Here is a 22366-nt window from a genome sequence, read left to right as displayed (position 1 = left end):
GCTCAGTGCTATGAATTCTACGAGCCTGCGTGACCTTGACAGTCTGTATTTTTTCCTGCTTTCCTAGTCCAGACTCCCATTTCTGTTCCTTTATGGGATCGTGTCAGTCTCCTTAGATCCATTATAGGAGGAAGCAGAGTACAGAGCAGTAGGTCCTGCTGGCAGAGGAGGGTGGGGCACGGGGGTTACATTACAGAAGTCTTCCTGGGCATTTGGGCTGGCCTTGGAGGGTGGGAGGGTGTGGGTAAAGGGAATAGGGAGAGCAAAAGCAGGGAGTGTGGGATGTGTATCCAGAGTGGTCAGAGAGGTGGCTGGAGAGGTGGGTGGGGCTGGCTTGCTGGAGCTACAGGGAGGAAGATAGGTTTGGGGGAAGCTTGTGAATTAGAGTGAAGAGGACATGAGTCAGATGGGAGTGGGGGCCCAGGGAGGATGCAGTGGTAATGTTCAGGTGAGGGTGGAGGGCTCCCTTACGGTTCCCCTGCCTGTCTTCTCCCCAGAGTTCAGCCGACGCTGGTGTGTACTTAGCGACGGGGTCCTGAGCTACTATGAGAATGAGCGTGCAGTGACCCCCAACGGGGAGATTCGGGCCAGTGAGATTGTATGTCTGGCAGTGCCCACTCCTGACACCCATGGGTGAGCACCCCTGGGCAGAATCACAGACTGTTATTGATGTAAGGTCCAGCCCTCCATTGGGGAGATTGGGAAACAGGCCCAGAGATGGGTGGGATCTCCCTGGAGTCACACAGCAAGCTGGTGCTATGCAAGGGCTAAACCAGGTCTCCTAAGGCCCTAACCTCTTACGGGACCAGGGAAGGGTAGTCACAGGGGCAGTGGGTGGAGGTGGGCCAGTGCTTGGCAGCGTGGGCCTGAATCCTGGCTTGTGTATCAACAGTTTTGAGCACACCTTTGAGGTGTACACAGAAGGAGAGCGGCTATACCTGTTTGGGCTGGAGAGCGCAGAGCTGGCTCGTGAGTGGGTCAAGTGCATTGCCAAGGTGGGCCTGGGTTAAGCAGGCTGGTGTGGGGGGAGTCTGTTGGGGTGCTGGGTAGGACCCCTGGCTTTCCCGCATTATGGATCAGGGCTGGATGGAAGGCAGAAGACACAGGACCCAGGGCCAGATGTAATTTGCAGCCCTCCGGGGGTCGGGGGAAGGGGGCAGTCAGGAGACCTAGCTCAGCTCGGTGAAGCAGGGCCGTGGGCCTGAGCTCCCTAGGTGCTCAGTATATGTTTACTAATGAAAGGCAGAGCCATCCTGAGATGGACAGTGCTGCTGCTGGGGGAGCGAGCGCCTTGTCCTGGAGGAAGGAGGCAGGGAGGCTGCAGAGGAGATCTCTGCCCTGGGGACTAGAATCAGGCACCCTCTAGGGTCCCTGTGTTTTGAGGGCCTGTGACTCTTTCTCTGGTTCATTGGTCAGTCATCTGGGGGCCTCCTGAGGGTCAGTCCTCAGAGCCCTGGGGACCTGGATGAACCAGTCATGGTCCCAGCTCCTCAGTGGCTCCCAGGCTGGTAGAGGAGACAGATGGGTCAAACAGCAGAAACTGTAATTGGTACTACAACAGAGGGCAAGAATGCCTTGGTGCCCCAGGGAAGGGACATCCCTAATGGTGTCTGGGAAGGCATACCAGAGGAGGGCATATCTGAATGGTATGAAATGGGGCATGATACCCACGTTGGTTCACTGCACTGCGTGGAAAAGCAGTACATGCCCACAAGCCAAACAGCTGGGATATCCCAGGTGGGCAGTGCTGTTGGCTGATGCAGTCTCCCTGGCCGTCTCCACTGTCCCTGGCCTCCCCACCAGGCGTTCGTGCCTCCCCTGGCTGAGGATCTGCTGGCTCGGGACTTTGAGAGGCTTGGACGCCTTCCCTACAAAGCTGGCCTGAGCCTGCAGCGGGCACAGGAGGGCTGGTTTGCCCTCACCGGCTCCGAGCTCTACGCTGTCTTCCCAGAAGGCCCCTGTGAGGAGCCACTGCAGCTTCGGAAATTACAGGAGCTTTGTGCGTACGCCTGGACCTGGGCCCCAGTCTCCAGGGCACCCTATCCTGGGCTCCCAGGCCCCAGCCCCTCTCCTTAAGTCTGAACTCTACCCTAACCCAGCCAGAAGGATCAGCCTGCCTGCTCATGTCCTCTCCTGTCCTTGGGATGCATCTCAGCCACCCCATGGATTGGTGGGTGGGTCCCAGGGGTGCGTGGAACCCAGAGAGCTTTGGGAGGGAGCAGGTTAGGGACCATGAACGAGGCCTGGACCTCACCTCAACTGGCTTCTCCACAGCCGTCCAGGGGGACAGCGAGAACCAGGTGCTGGTGCTGGTGGAGCGACGGAGGTGAGCCTTGGCTTCCTGAAGGGGCTCTGACACGCCTGGGCAGTCTGACAGGCCTTGGAGGGGTGGGACAGGTGGTGGGTCCCCCAAGTGACTGACTCCCCGGCCCAGGACGCTGTACATCCAGGGGGAGCGGCGGCTGGACTTCATGGGCTGGCTAGGGGCCATCCAGAAAGCAGCGGCCAGCTCCGGGGACACGTTGTCAGAGCAGCAGCTGGGAGATTCAGATATCCCCGTGATTGTGTACCGCTGTGTAGACTACATCACGCAGTGCGGTGAGCTCCGCCTCCATGCACAGGCCCCGCCCCGCCCCTCCTAGAGAGACTTTCACCTCCTGCCGCAGAGGCCGAGCCTGGCCTTCCTGGGATCTCCCTGAAAGCCTCGAGGCCCGCCCCTTGCCCAATGCCCGTAGCCCCTCATGTTTGGCCACGCCCCGGCTCGGCCACGCCCCCAGCTGAGCCCCACCCTTCTCCAGGCCTGACCTCTGAGGGCATCTACCGCAAGTGTGGGCAGACGTCAAAAACACTACGGTTGCTGGAGAGCCTACGGTTGGACGCTCGCTCTGTGCGCCTCAAGGAGGGCGAGCAGCACGTGGACGACGTCTCCTCCGCACTCAAGCGCTTCTTGCGAGATCTGCCCGATGGGCTCTTCACTCGAGTCCAGCGCCTAGCCTGGCTGGAGGCCTCAGGTGGGCCCTGCAGCCCATGCCCAGTCTGAGACCCAGGCCAGTGCTGCTGACCTGTACACTCTGATCTCAGTTTTCCTTGCCCTCCCCATCATGCGCTTGGGGCTAAGCATGCCCCAGCGGTGGACTCTAGTGCCCCTTCTTCCTTGCCTCTCATTCCCATTGTCACTCTATGCAGAGCTGGAGTCTCTTGGAGTTGGAGAATTCTTTCCTTTTGTTACATGGCTGGCCTTATTTGACTTAGAGCGGGGTAGAGAGTGGTATCACCTAGGATGAGAGGCAGAGTAGCCAGAGGGGTGGGACAGGGAAGGTGGTTACTGGGTGGAGGGGGGGGGGATTCCTGACCTGATCCATCTCTCCCTACCCAGAGATTGAGGATGAGGAAGAGAAGGTGTCCAGGTACCGAGAGCTTCTGGCACGTCTGCCCCCAGTCAACCGGGCCACGGTGAAGGCTCTTATCAGCCACTTGTACTGGTGAGGAGCAGCACTCCTGGGGGGCTGGGGTGGAAAAGACTCTTCTACTCCCAACCTGGCTGACTCTTCTCCCCTGGGAACCAGGTGGGTCTGGGAACTGAGTGTTGCTTTATGATGTGCCCTGGTCTTGGACACTTTGGCTCCCAGCTTGCTTCCTTCAGGGTGGGAGAGTAGAGGAGGTTTCAGCTAGCAGCCACATCTCTCAGGTTCCCAGCCTTGCTTCTCCCTGGGACCCAAAACTTGGTCAGAAAGACTGTCCCCTCTTCCTCTTAACTATGGTCCTCTCTGACTGGGACCTACCCTGGCTTCACTCCAGGAGCCATTCATGGACCTGGCAGGAATTAGGAAGGTGAGGTAGGGAAGTCCTGGGTTAGATCCCTCATTCAAGGTTTCCGTCCTTCTGTGTCCAGTGTCCAGTGCTTCTCAGACACGAACCAGATGAACACACACAACCTGGCTATTGTGTTTGGGCCCACGCTCTTCCAGACAGATGGGCAGGACTACAAGGCCGGCCGTGTGGTGGAAGACCTCATCAGCCACTACGTGGTGGTGTTCAGTGTGCGTTCCTCAGCCGGCGGGCAGCGGCAGGCAGCATTCAGCCTCACGGGCGGCAGTGACCGTCTGTCCCTGTCCCTTCCCCCTTTACAGGTGGATGAGGAGGAGCTGAGGAAGCAGCGGGAGGAGGTCACTGCCATCGTGAAGATGCGTGTGGCTGGCACTGCTAGCGGGACCCAGGTGAAGGGCAGGGCCTGGGGTGGGGGGCTCAGGCCAGGCACCTGCACCCACTCCCCAGGCCTCCCGCTGAGCCCTGTTTCCCTACAGCACGCCGGTGACTTCATCTGTACTGTGTACCTAGAGGAGAAGAAGGCGGAGGCAGAGCAACACATCAAGGTGGGGACCAGGGACCGAGAGGCCAAGGGGCTAGGAGAGTCAGGCTGGACCAGGCACAGGCTCTGATAACCAGGGAGCATGGCTTCCACCCCCAGGGGAGCCCTGGTTTGGGACCTGTATCTGGCCAGTGCCAGGGCCTGTCTCTTTCCCCTCTCACCCATCAGGACCACTCAGAGACAGCCTCCTGCATCCCAGTACTCCAGAGGACGCTGAGAGGGGTGGGCTCACAACCACACAGCAAGGTTGTAACAGAGTGGGGGCTGGGGGTTGGGTAGGCTGATCTCCTCCTCCTCCTCTTGGATCTGCGCAGATCCCAGCATCCATGACCGCAGAGGAGCTTACCTTGGAGATCCTGGATCGCAGGAATGTGGGCATCAGGGAGAAGGACTATTGGACCTGCTTCGAGGTCAACGAGAGGGAGGAGGCAGGTGCGTGACCCCCAGGGCTGGTGCAGGAAATGGGGCAGCCCCAGCCTGTCGTCCTCTATCCCAGTTTGGTGATACTGGGGGCAAGGGGGGGTTTTAGGTGATGGATGTTGCTGTCAAGTTGCGACCTCAGTGATGGTGGTGAAAGTGTGCTGGCGGGGGTTCAGGTGGCAGCTGTAACGTGGCTGATGGGAGGCACGGTGAAGGAGTGGATCGTGTCAGCTGTGGCACTTTCTCTAGTGTTAATGAGATTGGTGTTGCTTGCGATGGTGGAGATGCTGAATTTGATAATGGGATTGTGAGTGACAGCATGGGTGGTGATAAGCATGCTGGAGAAATGGGGTGCGGTGCTGGTGATGGTGTTGTTAAGGGGCCACGGTGGTGAAGGGGGGTGATAAGGCATTTTAGGGTGAAGGATGGTCTCAGTGGCAGTGGAGGTTGAGGGCGTATCTGTTCATTTGTTTTACTATTGTTTGTTGAGTGCCAGGCAGTCGGCAGGAGAGTCGGGCACATAGTCCCTTCCCTCACAGGGGTTACTCTAGTATGGAATAGAGATACTGATCCTGTGATCACACCCATAAGCACACAACTACAGCTGTGTTAACTTCTGTGAAAGAAAGGGCCATAATACCACCAAAGCTTATAACAAGGTCTCTCTGGCTTTGGAGTCCCTGGACTAGGAGGTTAAGGAAGAGTAGGGGTTACTTGGCGAAGAAGAGAGGAACGTACTTCCAGGCAGTGGGGACAGCGTGGACAAAGGCCCTGTGGTGGCCAGGGGCACTGTACTTTCAAGGAGCTTGAGATAAGGGCAGTGAGGTGTATGGCACGGGGTGGGGCTGAAGATGGAGGTAGAGGCCGCTCTCATGGCCTGACAACAACACAAGGCCATTGAAAAGTTAGTGGTTGGGAGCTGGAAAAGATTCCTCCTTACTGCTGGGTAGAGGGACACGTAGAGAGGGGATGAGCGCCCATGGCAGGGACTGCTTCAGAGGCCACACCATTGGTCCAGGAAGATGGTATCACGCGCCAGGGTGGCTGCCAGGAGCTGGAAAGAAGCAGAGAGATTCAACACATTGCAGACTGAGAGGGAGGAGAGTTTATTTCCGGCTTGAGTAGCCTGGTGGGCGGTGCTCCTTGCCCTGATGAGGACGCACAGGAAAGATCACCAGCTTGGTTTTGAACGTGGCAGGTTGGAGCAGATTTGGTCCTGCCCAGATGTGTCGGGAGTGGTCAGGGGAGCCGTGTGGCGCTAGGAGGCAGAGGCAGGGGCGGTGCCACTCGCCACGTAGGTGATGTGTGTCTGTGGGCCAGCTCTCAGTGCTGTCCGGCCTTGTGGCCCCAGTGACCAAGTGTCCTCTCCCCAGAGCGCCCCCTGCACTTTGCGGAGAAGGTGCTTCCCATCCTGCACGGGCTGGGCACAGACAGCTACCTGGTGGTGAAGAAGCACCAGTCCATGGAGGCCATGCTGCTGTACCTAGGTAGGTGGTGTCCCTGGGTGGGCGGTGCCTGCGGGGCTGGGAAGCCTGGTTGGGGGGGTCCCTCCATCTAGACCTGGAGCAGGATATGGTGGAGCCAGGTAGGAGAGGCTCAGGCAGCAAGTACCAGGGGGGCAGGCCTCTTCAGAGGCTGGGGCAGGACAGGGCAGTTTCCTTTATTGGGGGACCCCACCCCGGGTGTCTGTGTCCACGGGTGGGCACAGCCTGTGCCCACTCCACTCCTCCCCCAGCCAGCCACGTGGGTGAGACCAAGCACGGCATGATGAAGTTCCGAGAGGACCGCAGCCTCCTGGGCCTGGGCCTGCCCACGGGCGGCTTCCACGATCGCTACTTCATCCTCAACAGCAGCTGCCTGCGGCTCTATAAGGAGGTCCGGGTACGTGATCCTGCCGGGTCCTGGCCTGCAGTGGGCACCCGCACCCACACGTGCTCGGTCACCCAGGCTCCAGTGTCTGCCTGGGCCTGATGGCGGGAGCATCCCCATCGTGGGGTCTTGATACAGCACAGTACTGGTTGTGGGGAGCTATGGACTCTCAGAGACCCTCCCGCTGTGGCTCTGGCTTTGCCCTGGGGCCCTCCCAGGCCCTGGTACCTGAATGCCGTTACATCAGGCATGTGCTGTCCCCCCGTGCCTGGTCATGTCACCCAAAAGAACCTGCTGTGGTGACAGCCCCACGTTGTGGCCCGTGCATGCCTTGTTGCTTCATAGGCCATACCCACTGCCGGCCCACTCTGTGCCCACGCTGTCCACATGTCAGATATCCTCCCTGACCAGACACCATCTCCATCCCAGTGCCTCCCCCTCATCTTTTGCACATACGAGCCACATCTTGCCACACACCACTACACACGCCGTCCTAGCCCTGGGCCTCCTTCGTCCGTAACCCTGATCCTCTATCAAACAGAGCCAGAGGCCATGGAGCGGGGCCCCTGAGACCGTGAGTAGCTCTGGGTCAACTGCCAGCTGCCTTACACCGCCTGGGGGCCAGTTGAGCCTGGTGGGAGCACAGGGTCACAGCCAGAGCTCCTGGCCATCTCCAGGCATGGTTTCTTGGCCTCTACCTGGGGTCTGTGGCCTAGGCTTCTGCCCTTCTCATCACCAGCCCTGTCCCAGAGTCCTTCGCCAGGGTCCCCATCAGTGCTTTCGAATTCTCCAAAGGACTCAGCTGTGGAGCCAGTTAGTGGAGGCCCGTAGGAACTACCCTCTTTCCAACCCTGGAGAGAGTTCCAGTGCTATTAGAACATCATTGTTACTTTCCTTATCCTAAAACAGGAGAGCAGGACTACAGAAGCTTGTGGTATATTCCCCACTGATAGCTGGTTGCCAGCCTGTGTTTACACACCCTGAGAGAGGCAAACTCAACCTCTCCTCTCTGGGGGGCTGCCCTATCCCTAGAATGATACTCCTGTCTGGGAGAAAGACCTTGCTCAGGTTCAGCTGAGACCTGCCTCCCACAATACCCTGTGGACCCCAGCTGTGCCTTGGGTACCACAGTGTGCAGATGCTCTGTGGAGATGGTCAGCAGAAACATGTTTCTATGCCCAGGGGTTCAGCCTAAGCTCCTACCAGTGTCTTCTAAGGACATCTGAAGAGGCCTGGCTGCCATGGAGGGAGCACAGCAGATAGAGCAGGACCCTTGCCTCCCTCTGTTTGCTCACTGTATCTCTGTTAATGCAGCCTGGGCTCCTGCTGACCCTTGTGGGGACGCCTCCTCTTTGCTCCTTTGCCTCCATCATTTTCATCACTTCCTTACTTCTGTGCCTTAGCCCTCTAGTCAGTCCCCCCTTGGTTCTGGGATGCCTTTTTCCTGGCTCCCTCCCTCTAGGGACTGTTTGTGTGTTGACAGAGAGAAGGGAGGATGGCTGGGCCACCTGAAAGAGTGTCAGCGTCTGCTGATCCCTTGACGTGGAGGAGGGAAGGCAGGAGAGCTAGAAGGAGGAAGCAGATCTCATGTCTGTGGAGCCAGGCTTTGTGTCCGGCCTTTCCCATACTGGGACATGCAGTCTCCCTGCTGTCCTGTGGGGAGAAGCATTGTCCCCACTTCACAGGGAGAAAGCAGGCTTCAAGTTCTTTGTCCAAGGCCATCTCTAGGCGGTAGACTGGGTTTTGAATCCAGATTTGTAAGCCTCAGAGCTCCAGCTTTTTACCCCCTGAAGTACAGGGGCAAAGGCCTAGTTCTTTGTCCAAGGCCATCTCTAGGCGGTAGACTGGGTTTCGAATCCAGATTTGTAAGCCTCAGAGCTCCAGCTTTTTACCCCCTGAAGTACAGGGGCAAAGGCCTCGGCAGCGAGGGCTGGTTAGTGTGGGCCCTGGCGGTGCAGTCCCGGGGCAGCCAGCACCAGTCTCATAGGAGCCAGTAAGCTGCCTGTAATCCTGGTATTTGCTAGTATGTGGGGCAACAGGAAGGAAGACTTGAATTTGGAACAACCCCTGGCAGTTCAGGTTAGGTGAAAACCCACGCCTCATCCTGGGGTCTCCCGTTGTTAAAGACCCTGAGGCACCTGGAAAGGCACATTCTAGAAAGATCTGGGTTCTTGCAGAGGTCTTTGAGCTTCGTTCCCTGTCAGTGACCTTATACCTCAGAAATGCTGGAAAGATAAGCTGCTTGATCAGAAGGTTATATTGACTGATGGCGCCCCTTGCCCCCCAGAACCCCCTCAGCCTCCCTGTCTTGGCCATGCTCATGTCACACACCTGCCACGCATACACCACGCTCACCAGCCCCTGAGGCTTGAGGGCGGTGTTTTTCTGATGCTCACAGAGCCACAGCCTGGCGTGAGCGCCTTCGTTCCCACAGTTTTCTCCTCACCCTGCTTCACCCACTCTCGGTTCACCTTGCTCCTTGCTTTTAGTCCTCATCCCTTCACACCCGCAGCCTGACTTCTTGAAGCCCGCTGCCTGCTTTCATTCCCAGCCTGTTTCCGTCTGTACCTGCAGCCCAGCCTCCCCCGCATCCTTTCTCCGGTCATGCCCGGAGCCAGACGTTTTCCATGCCGACAGCCTATGTTCTCTTAGGACCTCTGTCTCCATCTTTCCATTCCCGCTGCCTGGTTTCGTCAGTGCTCCCAGCCTTGTGTCTTCCCTGCTTGCACATAGGCATTTCCCCTGCTGTAGTCTCACACCTTGTTCCTCTCGTATCCACAGCCTGATTTCTCTTCCCTCTGCCCAGTTCAGTTTCCTCCCTGCCCGCAGCCCCGCTTGTTCCTGGCCCTCTTGGGCACCATTGTCCTGCTACATGCAGGAGATACAGGGCTCCCCAACCAGAGGCCTGGTCGTTAGGGGGACTAGGGGTGAAAGCATGATGAAGGTTCCTGATAAGCCCCTCCTAAACCACAAGCCTGTGACAGTGCCAGAGTCTCCACTGATCCCCAGTCAGCCCATCCTATTGCGACCTCACAAGGAAGTCCACCAGTTCCCAAACGCTCCCGCTTCCTGCCCGTACCCTAGGTCCCCTCTTTTAGTTCCTGCTGAGGAGCCATGCCTGGGGGTGGCTGGGAGCAATGGTGGGGAACAGAGCAGAGGTGGCTCAACTTTTGACCCCCAGTTTTGGTTGTAAGTGAGTCCCCCCTCCCCTGCCATCCACCCTGGTGTCCCTGCTGGTACCAGGGTTGCCTGGTGGGGGCAGGGCTTCAAGCAAGTGGCTCCCAGAGCAGGAGGAAGGCTCATCAGCTTGACCTCTAACTGCTTCCCTGGAGGTCATTGCTCCCATTCCCCTGCCTCCGAGCCAGCCTGCTTCTTCCAAGCCCAGACCCATATGCAGAGGCGGGGACCAGAGGTGAGCACATCAGTGATCTGGTGCTCCTCCCCAGTACATTGGTCTGCTGCTTCCTGACCTAGACCATTGGGAAGTTCTTCCTGTGGTCTACCGAACAGCCATTCTGCTTCAGCTTGAGTCATTAGTCTTCACTTTGTGGAATCAAAGAATCAGTAACTGCTCACCCCACAAGCCTTCTGTTCACACAGTCAACCCTGGAGCCTCCGCAGGGCAGGGAGGGGTGAGGAATAAACGACCTGAGACAGACGGACACAAGCAGCCAGCCGAGGTGCTCAGCTTGCACACGCCCATTTAGTTCAGTGCCAGAGGGCGATGTGCGGCATGCAGATGTGTCCCTCCGCAGACGAGCTGGATCAGCTGCTGCTGCGCGTCAGTTCTCATCGGCAGGGCAGCAGGGAGGGACTGGGGGTCACTGCTGTGGACAGCTGCCCCGGGGACTGAGGGTTGACTGTCTGATGCTGCTGCAGGGAGAGAGGCCTGGGGGCTCTGTTGGGCTGGATTATGATCAGGGAGGGCTTTGTCAGGAAGGCTTCCCAGAGGAGGGCCCCTGTGCTGGGATATGGAGGGGCTGGGAGAAGTGGGAGGGAGGCACCCAGTTGGGAGACCTGCCCCAGTGCCCACCCTTACTGGCTGAAGTGCCCACTCCCTCTGCCCTCCCCCACCCAGAGTCACCGGCCTGAGAAGGAGTGGCCTGTCAGGAGTCTCAAAGTCTACCTGGGAGTGAAGAAGAAACTCCGGCCGCCCACCTGGTGAGCTGGGGAAGTGGGTCTGTGGCGCTCAGAACTGACGGGGGAGACGCGACTGAGGGCTGTGAACTTGACAATTTTCAGTAGTTCTAAAGGTGTGGTCTCCCAGACCAGCAGCATCAGCATCACCTGGAAACGTGTTAGAAACCCAGATTCTCGGGCACCATGCCAGCTGTGCTAAATGATGGATTCTGGGGGTGGGGGCAGCAGTCTGGGCTGTTACAAGCCATCTTGGGAACTCCAATGCTTGCTCATGTCTAAGAACCATTGGCCTGGATGGAAATCCAGTTAGTCACTGAGTAACTCTGGGACCTCTGTGTGCCTCCCTTCCCACATCTGTAGGATGGGAAAAATAATGGCACGCCTGTTCCAAAAGGTGGTTGTGTTTCTTCTTCTTTTTTTAAATTGAAATATAGTTGAGATGTTTGTATGTTTCAAACGTTGAAAAGCGATGCACAGCCACTACCATTGTTACTAATTGCGGTCACTCGACTTGGGTTTCTGGCATTCTCCTCTTAGCCCCTGGCTGTGCCTGCTTGTCTCTGGGGGATAGGGCTCGGGGGTAGGCAGCCAAAGCCCTGGGAGGCTGGCGGGGGTGGGGGGTGGGGCGACTGTGAGAGGAGGAGACAGAGGCTGGGATGTGCTGTGCCTGCCGAAGGCCCTGAACTCTGTCCCCAGCCCTGGCCCAGGCTTCTGGGCTGTGAGGCCTGTCCGGGTTGTCAAGTGACCCCACCTGCTCCTTCTCTGCAGCTGGGGCTTCACGGTGATACACGAGACGGAGAAACACGAGAAGCAGCAGTGGTGAGCGAGGGTCCCAGGCTGAGGAGAGGTGGTAGCAACGTCCCCCTGGACTGGGTCCCCTCACTGTCCAGGTCTGGGCCCTGCCCCTGAGACCCTGGGCAGGGGAGCAGGGCAGGGTGTCCCTGCTCAGCTGGGCCGGCCCTGATGGTGTCCAGATCTGTGCCCCACCCTGCAGGTACCTGTGCTGTGAGACACAGATGGAGCTCCGGGAGTGGCTCGCCACCTTCCTCTTCGTGCAGGTACCAGGCGTGGGGTGCAGGGCGGGGGTGGGGTCCCAGAAGGCCTCCATTACAGAGCATGTGTGTGTGTGTGCTTCTTCACTGTTCAGGCCACTGATTGCTTCAGGATTTTGAATTGCTTTTAAGGCATTTGTATGTTCATTCTCTTATAAACCCTTCCTGGCACCTGCTGTGGTCCAGCCTGGAGCCAGGCATGCTAGAGACATAGGGTGCAGGCCCCTGCCCTCGGGCACTCACTCCCCGCGTGGAAAGGAAAACAGATCCAGAAGGGGCCTGTTAGAGCCGAGCGCTTGGGTGACAGGGAAGCCAGGGACACTACCTCGTGGAGGTGGTGGCAGGGTGGGGAAGGCAGCAGGAGAGGGTATCATGGAAGTGGAATCTGTGGGGATCAGGGAGTGGTCCCCAAGCAAAGGTAGGGGCAGGGGTGATTCTAGGCCAAGGAAACAGTTTGCTCACAGGCATGGCAGGACTGTCCAAGAGGGCATAAAGGGAGAAGCCTGGGAGTGCTAGACACTGGTACTGAGAGGTTGCTGGGAGTAAAATCTCAGTCTTGAAGGCCACACCAAGAAAGCTGAACTTGTCAGTCGGCAGTTCTAAGGGAGACTTTTTAAGCAAGAGTGGTGTGCAGGTTTGCGTCTGAGAGGGTGCATTGTGGGTGCGGCTTGTAGGGAAGGAAGCCCTCATTGAGAGCTGAGCCTGGAGGTCAGGGGTCCCGTGAGGTAGCTGCTGCAGGGGGCTATGTGGGAGTGGGTTGGAGAGGACTTGAAGCCAGAACAGGGCTAGAGGGGTGGGCTGGAAAACAGGTGTGTTTTTGTTTTTGTTTTGGCCTCACGGCATGTGGGATCTTCGTTCCCTGCTGCTGCTACTGCTGCTAAGTCACTTCAGTCGTGTCTGACTTTGTGCGACCCCATGGACTGGAAGCCTACCAGGCTCCTCCATCCATGGGATTTTCCAAGCAAGAGTACTGGAGTGGGGTGACATTGCCTTCTCCGCTTGGTTCCCTGATCAGGGATCAAACCCTACATTGGGAGCGCAGAGTCCACTGGACCACCAGGGAAGTCCCCAAACAGGTTTTTTAAATGAGAACTCAGAATCGTTTGGGGGAAAGGGAGACAGGACTGTAGCAGGGCCTCGGGTTGAGCTCTTGTAGCCCTGAGCTTCCTGGTAGTCAGGGTCTAAAGGGAATCAGAGTGGATTCTGTAGCTTTCTGGGTTTCTGGTGAAAGGAAGCAGGCTTGTTCCTGTAGAACTGTTTTCTTGGCGCTGCATTCTTGGAGTGGTTTGCTTGTGGGCCTGGAAATGAGAGTTGTTGAGTAACATAATTGCCTGGGCTTTGCCGGAGACACAGTCATGTTCTCTAGCAGCTGCTTCTCATATCGGCTCAGATCAAAGCAGAGGGTTTCACCTCAGATCATAGCCGAGGCATTTCTGGGAAGGGTGGGTGGATCCAGAGCCGAGCCCGGGCCCAGCGGAAGCCGAGCCCGGGCCCAGCGCCCCTCCTCTCCCCTGCCGCCCAGCACGACGGCCTGGTGTGGCCCTCGGAGCCCTCACGCGTGTCCCGGGCGGCGCCTGAGGTCCGGATGGGCAGCATTTCACTGATCCCCCTGCGAGGCAGTGAGAATGAGATGCGCCGGAGTGTGGCCGCCTTTTCTGCGGACCCCCTTTCTGTGAGTGGCTCTCCATCCCTGTGTGCAGTGTCTGGGGACCCAGCTTCTCCCTGACTTACCTTTGTTCCTCCTCTCTGAGTGCCCTCCGGCCCCGTCCGTCTGTCCGTCCTCAGTGGGAGCCCTGACAGGCCCCTTGGGTTCACCAGGTTCACGGGAGCCCCCTCTATTGCTGGTCCCTGGCCCCCTACTCCCTGTGAGTCTTCACAAATGTGTTCATGGAATCTGGGCTTCTCTGCCTTCCCACAGCTTCTCCGAAACGTCTGAGCCCTGTTGGGACTCTGCCACGCCACTGCCGCCGTGAAGCCTTCCTGGGCAGACGCCCTCATGCCCTGCGTGCCTGGCGTGAGCCAGCAGGGGGCGCCTGAGGAAGCCACATCCCCACGCCCCTCATCCTGACTGCAGCCTGGGGTTCCCTGGCCAGGACATGGCAGGGCAGGCAGCAGGGTCTGCCTGAGGAGGAATCCCTTACCTGCTCTGTCCAGGTGCTCAGCCCTCCTGGCCTACTCTCCCACAGGGTCACCCACCCTGACTTTGGAGGGGTTGGAAAGATGGGCATCTGTCAGGAACCCTGGCAGGCTGCTGTCCTTTCAGAGGCTCGAGGTGCCGAGGCCCCCGCTGGAAGGGAGCCCACCCTTTGGCCACAAATTCCAGAACAGCCGAAAGTGGATGCTCTGAAGGAACACTCAGCTGGGGTGGGGAGGGAGCTCTGGGTAAATGTGTACAGGGCTGAGAACTGGACTTGGGGGACTTCTGCCCCTCTTCTGGTCTGGGCTTACTGGGAGGGTCCAGGCTGCCCGGTGCCCCTTCCCCATTTTGGGGACCTTTTGATAATATAAATATATCTGTATATTTTATCCCCTGGTGCTGAGGTCTGTAATTGGTTGGGGGTTTCCAGTATCCCAGGGTAAGAGGGGCCAGGAGGTCCAGAGGTGAATGCCTTGTGCCCTGAAGCTGGGGACCTGGCCCTGCTCCCTCCAGGCCCTCCCCTGTTCAGACACTCTCCGCCTGCCCCAGGCAGAGCCCCAGCCGGGCTCCGGGCCACCCTCATCGTACTCCCGTGCAGCCAGGGTGGGAATTGCGGGTCCTGACTCTGGCCAGGACAGACCCCAGCTGGACTCGCCCTGCTGTGCAGTCTGATTCCGAGCCAGGGGCTGGGTGTGTGGCATATGAGTGATTCAGGGTAGCTTGTCAGCCCCTCTAGAGACACAAGGTCACAGAGGCACCAGAGCTATATTAGGAAGAAGGGCCTCAGGTTACCCTGGGCTTCTGTGCATACCCCTCCAGAGGTGCCCTGCCTTGGGCCAGGAAGCTGCCCTCACTGGGCACTGCCTGACCGTCTCCTCCAAGAAGACAAGGCCCTGGCAAGTGGGGTGCAGAGACGAATTTGGGACTCCCTGGGAAGGTGCCAGACACCACATTCCTGCCTCTGCCTAAAGCCTCATTACCAGCCTTTCTCCGGGGACCAGCGGGCAGACAGGCTGACCTCCCAGCCTAAGCCACTGGGGCTGGGCAAAGTGGATGGGGGTGGGTCAATCACATGACTTCTGACTGATCCGGTTCAGTGGGGAGGCCTGGGTGTGGAGGAGGGTCTTGGGGACCTGGACTCCAGGCTTCTTGTTCCTCTCTCTTGGGAAGGGAAAGTGGATGCCAGACTGAAATAGGTTCTCTGGCAACTTTTGTCTTAGGTGGGCTGCTCCAGACCAAGCTGGCCATCCTACCTCCAGCTAAGATAAGACTCTTGTCCAAGTGGTTTGGGGCTGGAATTCTTCCCTGGATCTGACCTTGGACTGACCAGCTAGCCCTGTGCCCCAGAGAAAGGGTGGGTGAGACTGGAGGTACTCCCCTGCTAGCCTGCCAAGTGTCCTTTACCCCAACTCAGGAACGGACAGGCTGCAGTGACTGCACTGGGCCACCAGAGGGCAGCCACGGACAACTCAACACTGCTGGTCCCAGCACACTCGGGAAGGCCCTCTTGTGGCTGTCGTCTGTTGGAGTGTCCGGTGGGACCTGGCCCTGCCTTTGACCATAGTGCTGGTGATACTCTGGAAGGCAGCACAATGGAGGAAGTGCTTTGGACTCCCAGGCTTTTGGAGTCCGAAGGAGGGAGGAAAGGCCTTTGTGGGTCAATGCCTGTGTAGGCGCTATCCTGGCAGAGGAAGAAAGGCCCAGAGAAGGGAAGCAACTTGTGCGAGGTCACACAGCTCTCCTGAATCAGGGTTGTGATTCATTTCTACCGCCCCACTTTGGGAGATTCTCCTTCCTCCACTCCTGATTCTGACTCTGCTGTCCCTTCTCATAAGTGGCCCCATTTGTCTCCTGGAGAAGGGGATCTGAACTGTGTAGAGTTAATGATAGCTTAAAGTACTTTTCCTAGGGATCAGGGATGACATCCCAATAGGAGCCTCCGGGGCCTCAACTTGATGAAACATGGCAAAGACAGCAGTATTGGGTGGATTAGGGCAGGAGGCTCTGCTGGTCTTTGTCACAAAGGTTTCTAGAAATGGGACCCCTTGGGACTTTGGATGGTTTGTTCACATATTATTTGAAGTTGGATTGAGGGAGATGAATATAAGGAACCTGGAGCCAGACCTGCCAAGGTGTGGGCAGCAGCTCTTGGAGAGGGAGGAGGCTTCCTGGAGGAGGAGGTGCCCCTAAGTTGGCACTGAAGACCGGAAGCCTTGCTGGGTACACATAGTAAGGAGGGGGTGCAAGTTGGGATGGGGGAGGGGGGACAGGCCTTTGGGGTCAACCCAAGTCTGGGCCTAATGGCGGGAAACCATGCGGAGCCCTGGGAGAGAAGGCTGTGGCATGTCAGGTTTCCGGGGTGAAGGCATTGGGGATGGAGAGGAGGCTGAGCTGGGGGAGGGCTGGGAGGTGGGGTAGGGTGTCGGACTCTCTTTTGCCTCCTTCCTGCTCAACCTGTCCACCCTGCAAAGTGTTCAGCAGCCATCCAGCTGTCAGGGGCCTCCAGGCCTCAGGAGACCCCTGGGCTCCACAAGAAATCAGTGGGGTGGGGGAGGGGAAGGTGGACTCTGCCTCCTCCTCGCTTCCCCCTGAGCCCAGGGATTAGAAGGGGGGTCTGGAGCTGAGGCCTTCTTTCCTGGCCCCATGCTCTTGCTCCCAAGACCCCTGCCCACAACTGGTGGTTTTGAAAAGCATGGGTGTAGGACTTCCCTGGTAGTCCAGTGGCTAAGACCTCACACTCTCAATGCAGGGGGCCTGGGTTCGATACCTGATCAGGGAACTAGATCCCACATGCCACAACCTGGCACAGCCAGATAAATAATAATAAAAGCATGGGTGTGGATGCCAACTGGGAAGATGCCAACACTCCCGTCTACACACTAATTTTGGCCGAGTTCCCAAGATCTTGGGTCCTCAGTGTTCTCTTCTGTACTTTGGAGATATTAATAGCACCCACTAAGGGGAAGACTAAATGAGCTAATAAGTGTGAAATCCCTAGCACTGTCCCTCAATAATCCCCTCCCAGATACATCTGGAGATACATGATGGCACCCAGAGTCCTTGCCAGGACCAGCATGTTTTCATTCCACAAGCTTTTCTTGAACACTTACTGTGCATGCAGAGCTTCACAGAACACCAAAAAGCTGGAGCAGGTGAACAGGTGGGGTGGGGGAAGGAAGAGCTCTTCTGGTTGGGGGAAACTGATCAGGAAGACTCCGAGGAGCTCGGAAGGACAGGTGCTGTGTCTGCAGGTGGAGTTGAGAGGGAGATATTCCTGGGAGAGGGATTGGCATGAGCCACAGGCAGTGATGTGGCCCCACAGTGAGCATCTGTTTTGAGTGGAGCCTAGTGCACCATGGGCTCTCCGGGACCTGTCCCCCCAGCCTCTGGTGTTGGGATCTTCCCCAACCAGCTTCCCTTCACTCTGTGACCTAAGTGACCCAGTCTGATCTGAGGAGAGTCTGTATCTCATACTCCTAAGTGTAGCTGGCATGAACCTCCAACCTCTCCTCCAGTATGACACCTCCTTCAGGAAGCTCTCCTGGATTGCGCCTCCATCATATTGCACTGTGCACACTTAGGGGGTGTGTGTGCACCCAGACTGCTGGAATCCAGCTAGAGATTGGCCGGGGAAGAGCTGTCAGGGACAGGGTTTCCTGGTCAGCCCAAGTTGGTTCAGCCCTAGGATGTTCCCCTCTCCCACGCCTCTTTCAGCCTGTGGAAATTTCCTCATTTTCTCTGCCCTGGTTATAGCTCCTACTGCTGTATTTATCACCCTGGAGACACAGTGGCACGGGCGCACACAGCACACACACACACACACACACTGCCTGCACACCTCCTCCTGAACTTCCAGACACACACGCACACACACAGACTGCACGTGTGTGAACACCCCCACACACAAAGCTCTCTAGGAAAATTGCCCCCCTCCCTCCTGCCCTTCCTCCTCCTCCACTCTGTCCTCCCACCACCACCCACCTCAAAACGCTGAGACCAAAGAGATGGGCTGGATGGCGCCTCCCACCGCTTGCCAGCTTGGGAGGCACTTCCCCCTTCATGACTGCAGTGAGTTCTTCCCCACCACCCCACCCTTCCCCTAGTCTCCGGCTCTCCCTACCTTCCCCCATCTCTGCCATTTCTTTGTGTGTCTTCCTCCACTCGGTCGGTCCGAGTCCCTCTCTGTCACTCCTCTAACCCTCTGAGCTCGAAGGTGTTCTTCCTCCCTGCCCTCCGTCCTGAGTGGCTTGTGGCATTGATGGAGAGAGAGCCAGGCTCTCAGGCCCCAGGGCCTAAGCTGCCTCAGCTCCTGTCACTTCCAGTTCCTCCTCCTGGGTGAAGGGAGGATTGTGTGCCTAGTACCATGGAGACCAGCGTCATGGCAACACAGCCCAGGTGGGCGCAGCCTTCCTCCTCCAGGGTCCTGCGGAGACCCCAGGAGGAGCTGCCAAGAGGCCCCAAGGAGGTGGGCCTTGTACTGGTGCCCAGTGCTGGCTGCCAAGCCCGCCTCCAGCTCACACCACCCCCAGATCACCGGCATCCTGACCAATTCTGCTTCCAGTGCCACAAGCCACTAATCCCAGTGGAGTAAAGTCTTTTTGCAAATATGAATTCCAGAGCTGGGGATCTTGTGGGCCCATTTATAGACTAAGGGCCAGAGAGGGCAGGGGCTTGCCCAGGGGCACACAGCTCGTCAGCCAAGCTCCTGTCTCAAATCTCAGTTCTCTCTGACCTCCCACCTTCCACTCAGGTCAGCTGTTACTGGGGCAAAAGGATCATTTCAGCCACCGGGGAGGTCTCCAGCCAGTCCTTAGCATTGGCAGTAATAATGATGTAAATAATGGTGCTGATAAGCCTTTATGAAGCACCCACCACTCCTGGGCTAAGGGTTTGCATGTGTCATTTTATGTAATCCTTGTAACGAACCATATGGAAAAGATACCTCTTGTTCTCATTTTATCGGTGAAGAAACAGACATAGACTCAGCAGTGTCAGGTGACTGGTGAGCGGTAGGGCTGGGACGGGAACACAGGTCCTCTCCAGCTGGGCGGGTGAGCCAAGGCTTCATGCCTTGTGCCCTCCCCAGCAGGCAGTCTTTTCCAAATCAGTGACAAGCTGTGTTTTCAGTTCTGTCTTTCCTTCTGTAAAGAGTTCCTGGGGGAAGATCTAGGGTTTAGTCTAGGTCTGGCCTTAGGGTCTTCACACATCAGGAGGCTTCTTAGGTGATGGAGAGGGAACAGAGCCTTCCTCGCATGCCCTAGAGAAAACCTCTCTTGCAGCACAGCAATGCATAAACTAGCTTGCAGTCTCCAGGTCCTTTTAGCTGCTGCTGCTAAGTCGCTTCAGTTGTATCCGACTCTGTGCGACCCCATAGATGGTAGCCCACCAGGCTCCCCGTCCCTGGGATTCTCCAGGCAAGAACACTGGAGTGGGTTGCCATTTCCTTCTCCAATGCATGAAAGTGAAAAGTGAAAGTGAAGTCGCTCGGTCGTGTCCGACTCGTAGCAACCCCATGGACTGCAGCCTACCAGGCCCCTCCGTCCATGGGATTTTCCAGGCAAGAGTACTGGAGTGGGGTGCCATTGCCTTCTCCAGTCCTTTTAGAGTCCTGTCTAAACCCAGCTTGGAACCTCAGAATGCAGGAAGGAGACCCTGCCTCCTGGGTCCAGACTCAACTTCTGTCCCGACCTTGATGGAGTCACGTTGCAGCTGCTTCCCTCTTAGCTTATGTAATCATTCAAATATAGCAGCTGCCTTTATCCCACTGAGTCACACCCCCTCCTCCCCCCCCAACTCAGGTGCAGGGAGTTAGGGGGAAAGAGGTAGATCAGGGCTGAGTGGGTGGCTCAGGGCCTCCTGGCAAGGACAATCCTAGTGTGCTGGGTTGGAGGGTGGTGGAAGTGAGGGAGCTGGGCCAGGGCCCCAGCAGTTTCAGAGTTTGAAGCCACAGTCATTTCTGCTCTGACCTGTGTCTGCTGAAATGACGTGTTCCTGGGGATCCCTTTCCTGAGTTATAAGCTGTATCTGCAGACTTCCCTACCAGCCCTCAGTCTGGCTGAAAGCGGGAGAAGGAAGATTACAAGAGGAGGAGCTAGTCTGGTGGGGCAGTGACCAGGAGTCCTTGATCCTAGGCCCAGCCCTGTCCTTTACTCCCTGTGACCTGGACCTGTTTCTGCCCTCCCTCACCTGTTTCCCCATCTGTACAATGAGGGATTGGCCTCTGCTGCCTCTAGCATCTTGAGCTGCCTGATCCACATCCCAGGAGGTGACCTCAATCTTAGGCAGAAGGCACTGCCAAGTGTCTGGTTCAGCCCCATGCCAGGCTGACTTCCTGCTCTGCCTTTTCTCTGCCCACCCTAAATCTGCCCATCTTCCCTGGACCAGTTCAGTTCTCCCGCCCCATCCATGGGCAGTCTAGGTAGGAAGGGAGGCTTCTGAGAGGGGCTGCCTCTCCCTTCTCTAAACTTTCTGTCTGTTCCATCACTTTATCCCCCTGCCCAGCAGACATGGAGAGCTTACTGCCCGCCTCCTGAGGTCACTCCTTCCCCCATAGGGCACCTCTGGCTGCTCCTGGAACCTGAAGTAGGCCCACAGTGCCTCAGCCCTCATTCCTGTGCCCAAAGCCACCTTCCTGAGATGTGGAAGAAGCCATTCCAGAGGCAGTGGTGGCCTTTTGTTCGTTTATGCAAAGGCCTTGTCACCACTGTGTGGTGGGGTCTGTGCTTACCGTGACAATGCAGGGAACTATGTCAGGCTGTTGCCAAGGACATGGTGCTCCTCTCACCATTGTCCTTGGAGCCACAGGTGGCAGCTTCCGACCGAGGAGGAGAAGCACCGCGAGATGTTTCTCTGTGAGGGCTCCCCCACTCCCCTGATGGGCTCCTGTTGCCAAGACCCAGATGTGGACATCCTGGCTCCCAGGCAGAGGGAGTCACCCAGGGGTTTTCAGGCCAACCCTCCATGAAATCCGTGTTCCACCAATTACCAGCCTTACCCTGGAGTGAAGTGATCTGTTTCACACTCCACAGCCTCAGTCTTCCCCGGCAGGGAAGGTGAATTCCAACAGAGCAGGTCAGTAAGCATCCCCTCCAAACACACATCACCTGTGTCCCCACATCCACCTGCAGCCTCTTTTTGAGGCTCCAGTGTGTCCTGGACCGAGCTCTGAAGTGCCCCATCTCATTTCCACACTCTCTTTGTGTCGCCTTCCTACTTTCCTCGATTAACATTTTTCAATAGTACCTGGTGAGGCCATTCGAAGGCAGGGGCCCGGTGCCAGGGTGAAAAGGACTGCTTCCTGTCCTTGAGGAAGATGAGATCCAGTGGGAGAAAGGAGGTGAACCTGAGCAGGGGAATGAGATTTTGGGACAGGTGGCAAGTCAGGGGGGTGAGTCAGCCAGGCCTGCCCTGCCCAGAATCCAGGGATCCCTCCTGCCTATCATCCACTGTGAGTGGGGGTAGGTGTGTGTTGAACTTGCCCAGAAAGGCTGGGCCAGGATTTTGGACAGAGAAAAGGAAGGTGAGAGAAAGGGAAGTCAACCTAGGAAGGGAGACAGACTGTACCAAATCAAGGAGGAAGAAAGGACCAGCGTGTCCTTAGGGACCAGACCCTTCTCCACTTGGAGCAGATGATGGAGGGGTCAGCCAGGGTCGACCATAAGAGCCCTCAAATGTCAGGCTGAGGAGCTTGACATTTATCCTGAAAGCACTAGGAACCAAGCAAGCGTTTTGAGGAAGAGTCATATGACCAGCTGGATGTCTTAGAAAGTCAGTGCTTTTGACGCTGGGTGAAGGTGGAATAAAGGGGTTGAGTTGGAATAAGGGGCTGGAGAAGGACAGGGACGGGGTGAAGTAAGCTGGGGCTCGGGGCAAGGAGGGGTAGATGGAAGAGAGGGAGATTTGACAGAGGAAGTGAAGGAGAGAGAGGGAAGAGGCAAAGCGACTTTGAAGTTTCCAGACCGGGGATTAGAGGTTTACTGATGCCTTTGATAGAGACAAAAGATGTCAATATTGGATATAGAGTATTATGAGTGTTAGGGCCCTAATGAGATGTTCCCAGATGCGTTCAGTGGGTAGCCACGCTGGTGGTATAATGGTGAGCATAGCTGCTTTCCAGGAGGTAGCCTGTACTGGACATCTGGAGCCCCAGTGAGAAGGCTGGCACTCAGGGGTTGGTGTATTGGGGTGGACTTCATGCTCCGTGGGGCTGGGGTGGAGAATGAGGGGAAACAGGGTCCAGTGCTCCAGTGAGGGGGTGAAAAATAGGAAAAATCAGTTAGTGAGACAAAGGAGAGGCCGGCTGGAAGGTGGGAGGGGAACAGCCACAGGGGAGGGGCCGGGGAGGACATAGAAGAAACGGCCTTCTTAGGCAATGAGGAG

General features: G+C 57.2%; 1 protein-coding gene across 5 annotated transcripts in view; it reads left to right on the top strand.

Annotated features, from left to right (window-relative positions):
• ARAP1 (ArfGAP with RhoGAP domain, ankyrin repeat and PH domain 1) overlaps positions 1-14370 on the top strand; it is a 61851-nt gene extending 47481 nt beyond the window's left edge. For 4 of the 5 annotated variants that reach the window (XM_055549004.1, XM_055549003.1, XM_055549002.1 and 1 more), the window contains 19 exons: positions 498-633; positions 893-995; positions 1804-1999; positions 2275-2326; positions 2435-2598; positions 2799-3011; positions 3377-3482; positions 3893-4040; positions 4131-4217; positions 4305-4373; positions 4684-4801; positions 6163-6276; positions 6525-6670; positions 7200-7232; positions 10737-10819; positions 11567-11617; positions 11793-11856; positions 13373-13522; positions 13769-14370. In XM_055549004.1, coding sequence (XP_055404979.1) covers positions 498-633; positions 893-995; positions 1804-1999; positions 2275-2326; positions 2435-2598; positions 2799-3011; positions 3377-3482; positions 3893-4040; positions 4131-4217; positions 4305-4373; positions 4684-4801; positions 6163-6276; positions 6525-6670; positions 7200-7232; positions 10737-10819; positions 11567-11617; positions 11793-11856; positions 13373-13522; positions 13769-13786 — 2051 coding nt within the window. In that variant the 3' untranslated portion in view covers positions 13787-14370. The remainder of the gene's footprint in view (positions 1-497; positions 634-892; positions 996-1803; positions 2000-2274; positions 2327-2434; positions 2599-2798; positions 3012-3376; positions 3483-3892; positions 4041-4130; positions 4218-4304; positions 4374-4683; positions 4802-6162; positions 6277-6524; positions 6671-7199; positions 7233-10736; positions 10820-11566; positions 11618-11792; positions 11857-13372; positions 13523-13768) is intronic. The other variant, XM_055549001.1, reaches the window with a different exon arrangement.
• Positions 14371-22366: the final 7996 nt, after the last annotated feature.

This window comes from Bubalus kerabau, chromosome 15, assembly GCF_029407905.1.
Source record: "Bubalus kerabau isolate K-KA32 ecotype Philippines breed swamp buffalo chromosome 15, PCC_UOA_SB_1v2, whole genome shotgun sequence".
NCBI lineage: Eukaryota > Metazoa > Chordata > Mammalia > Artiodactyla > Bovidae > Bubalus > Bubalus kerabau.
The sequence above is the reverse complement of the archived record's forward strand: the minus strand, read 5'-3'. Positions and strand labels throughout refer to the sequence as shown.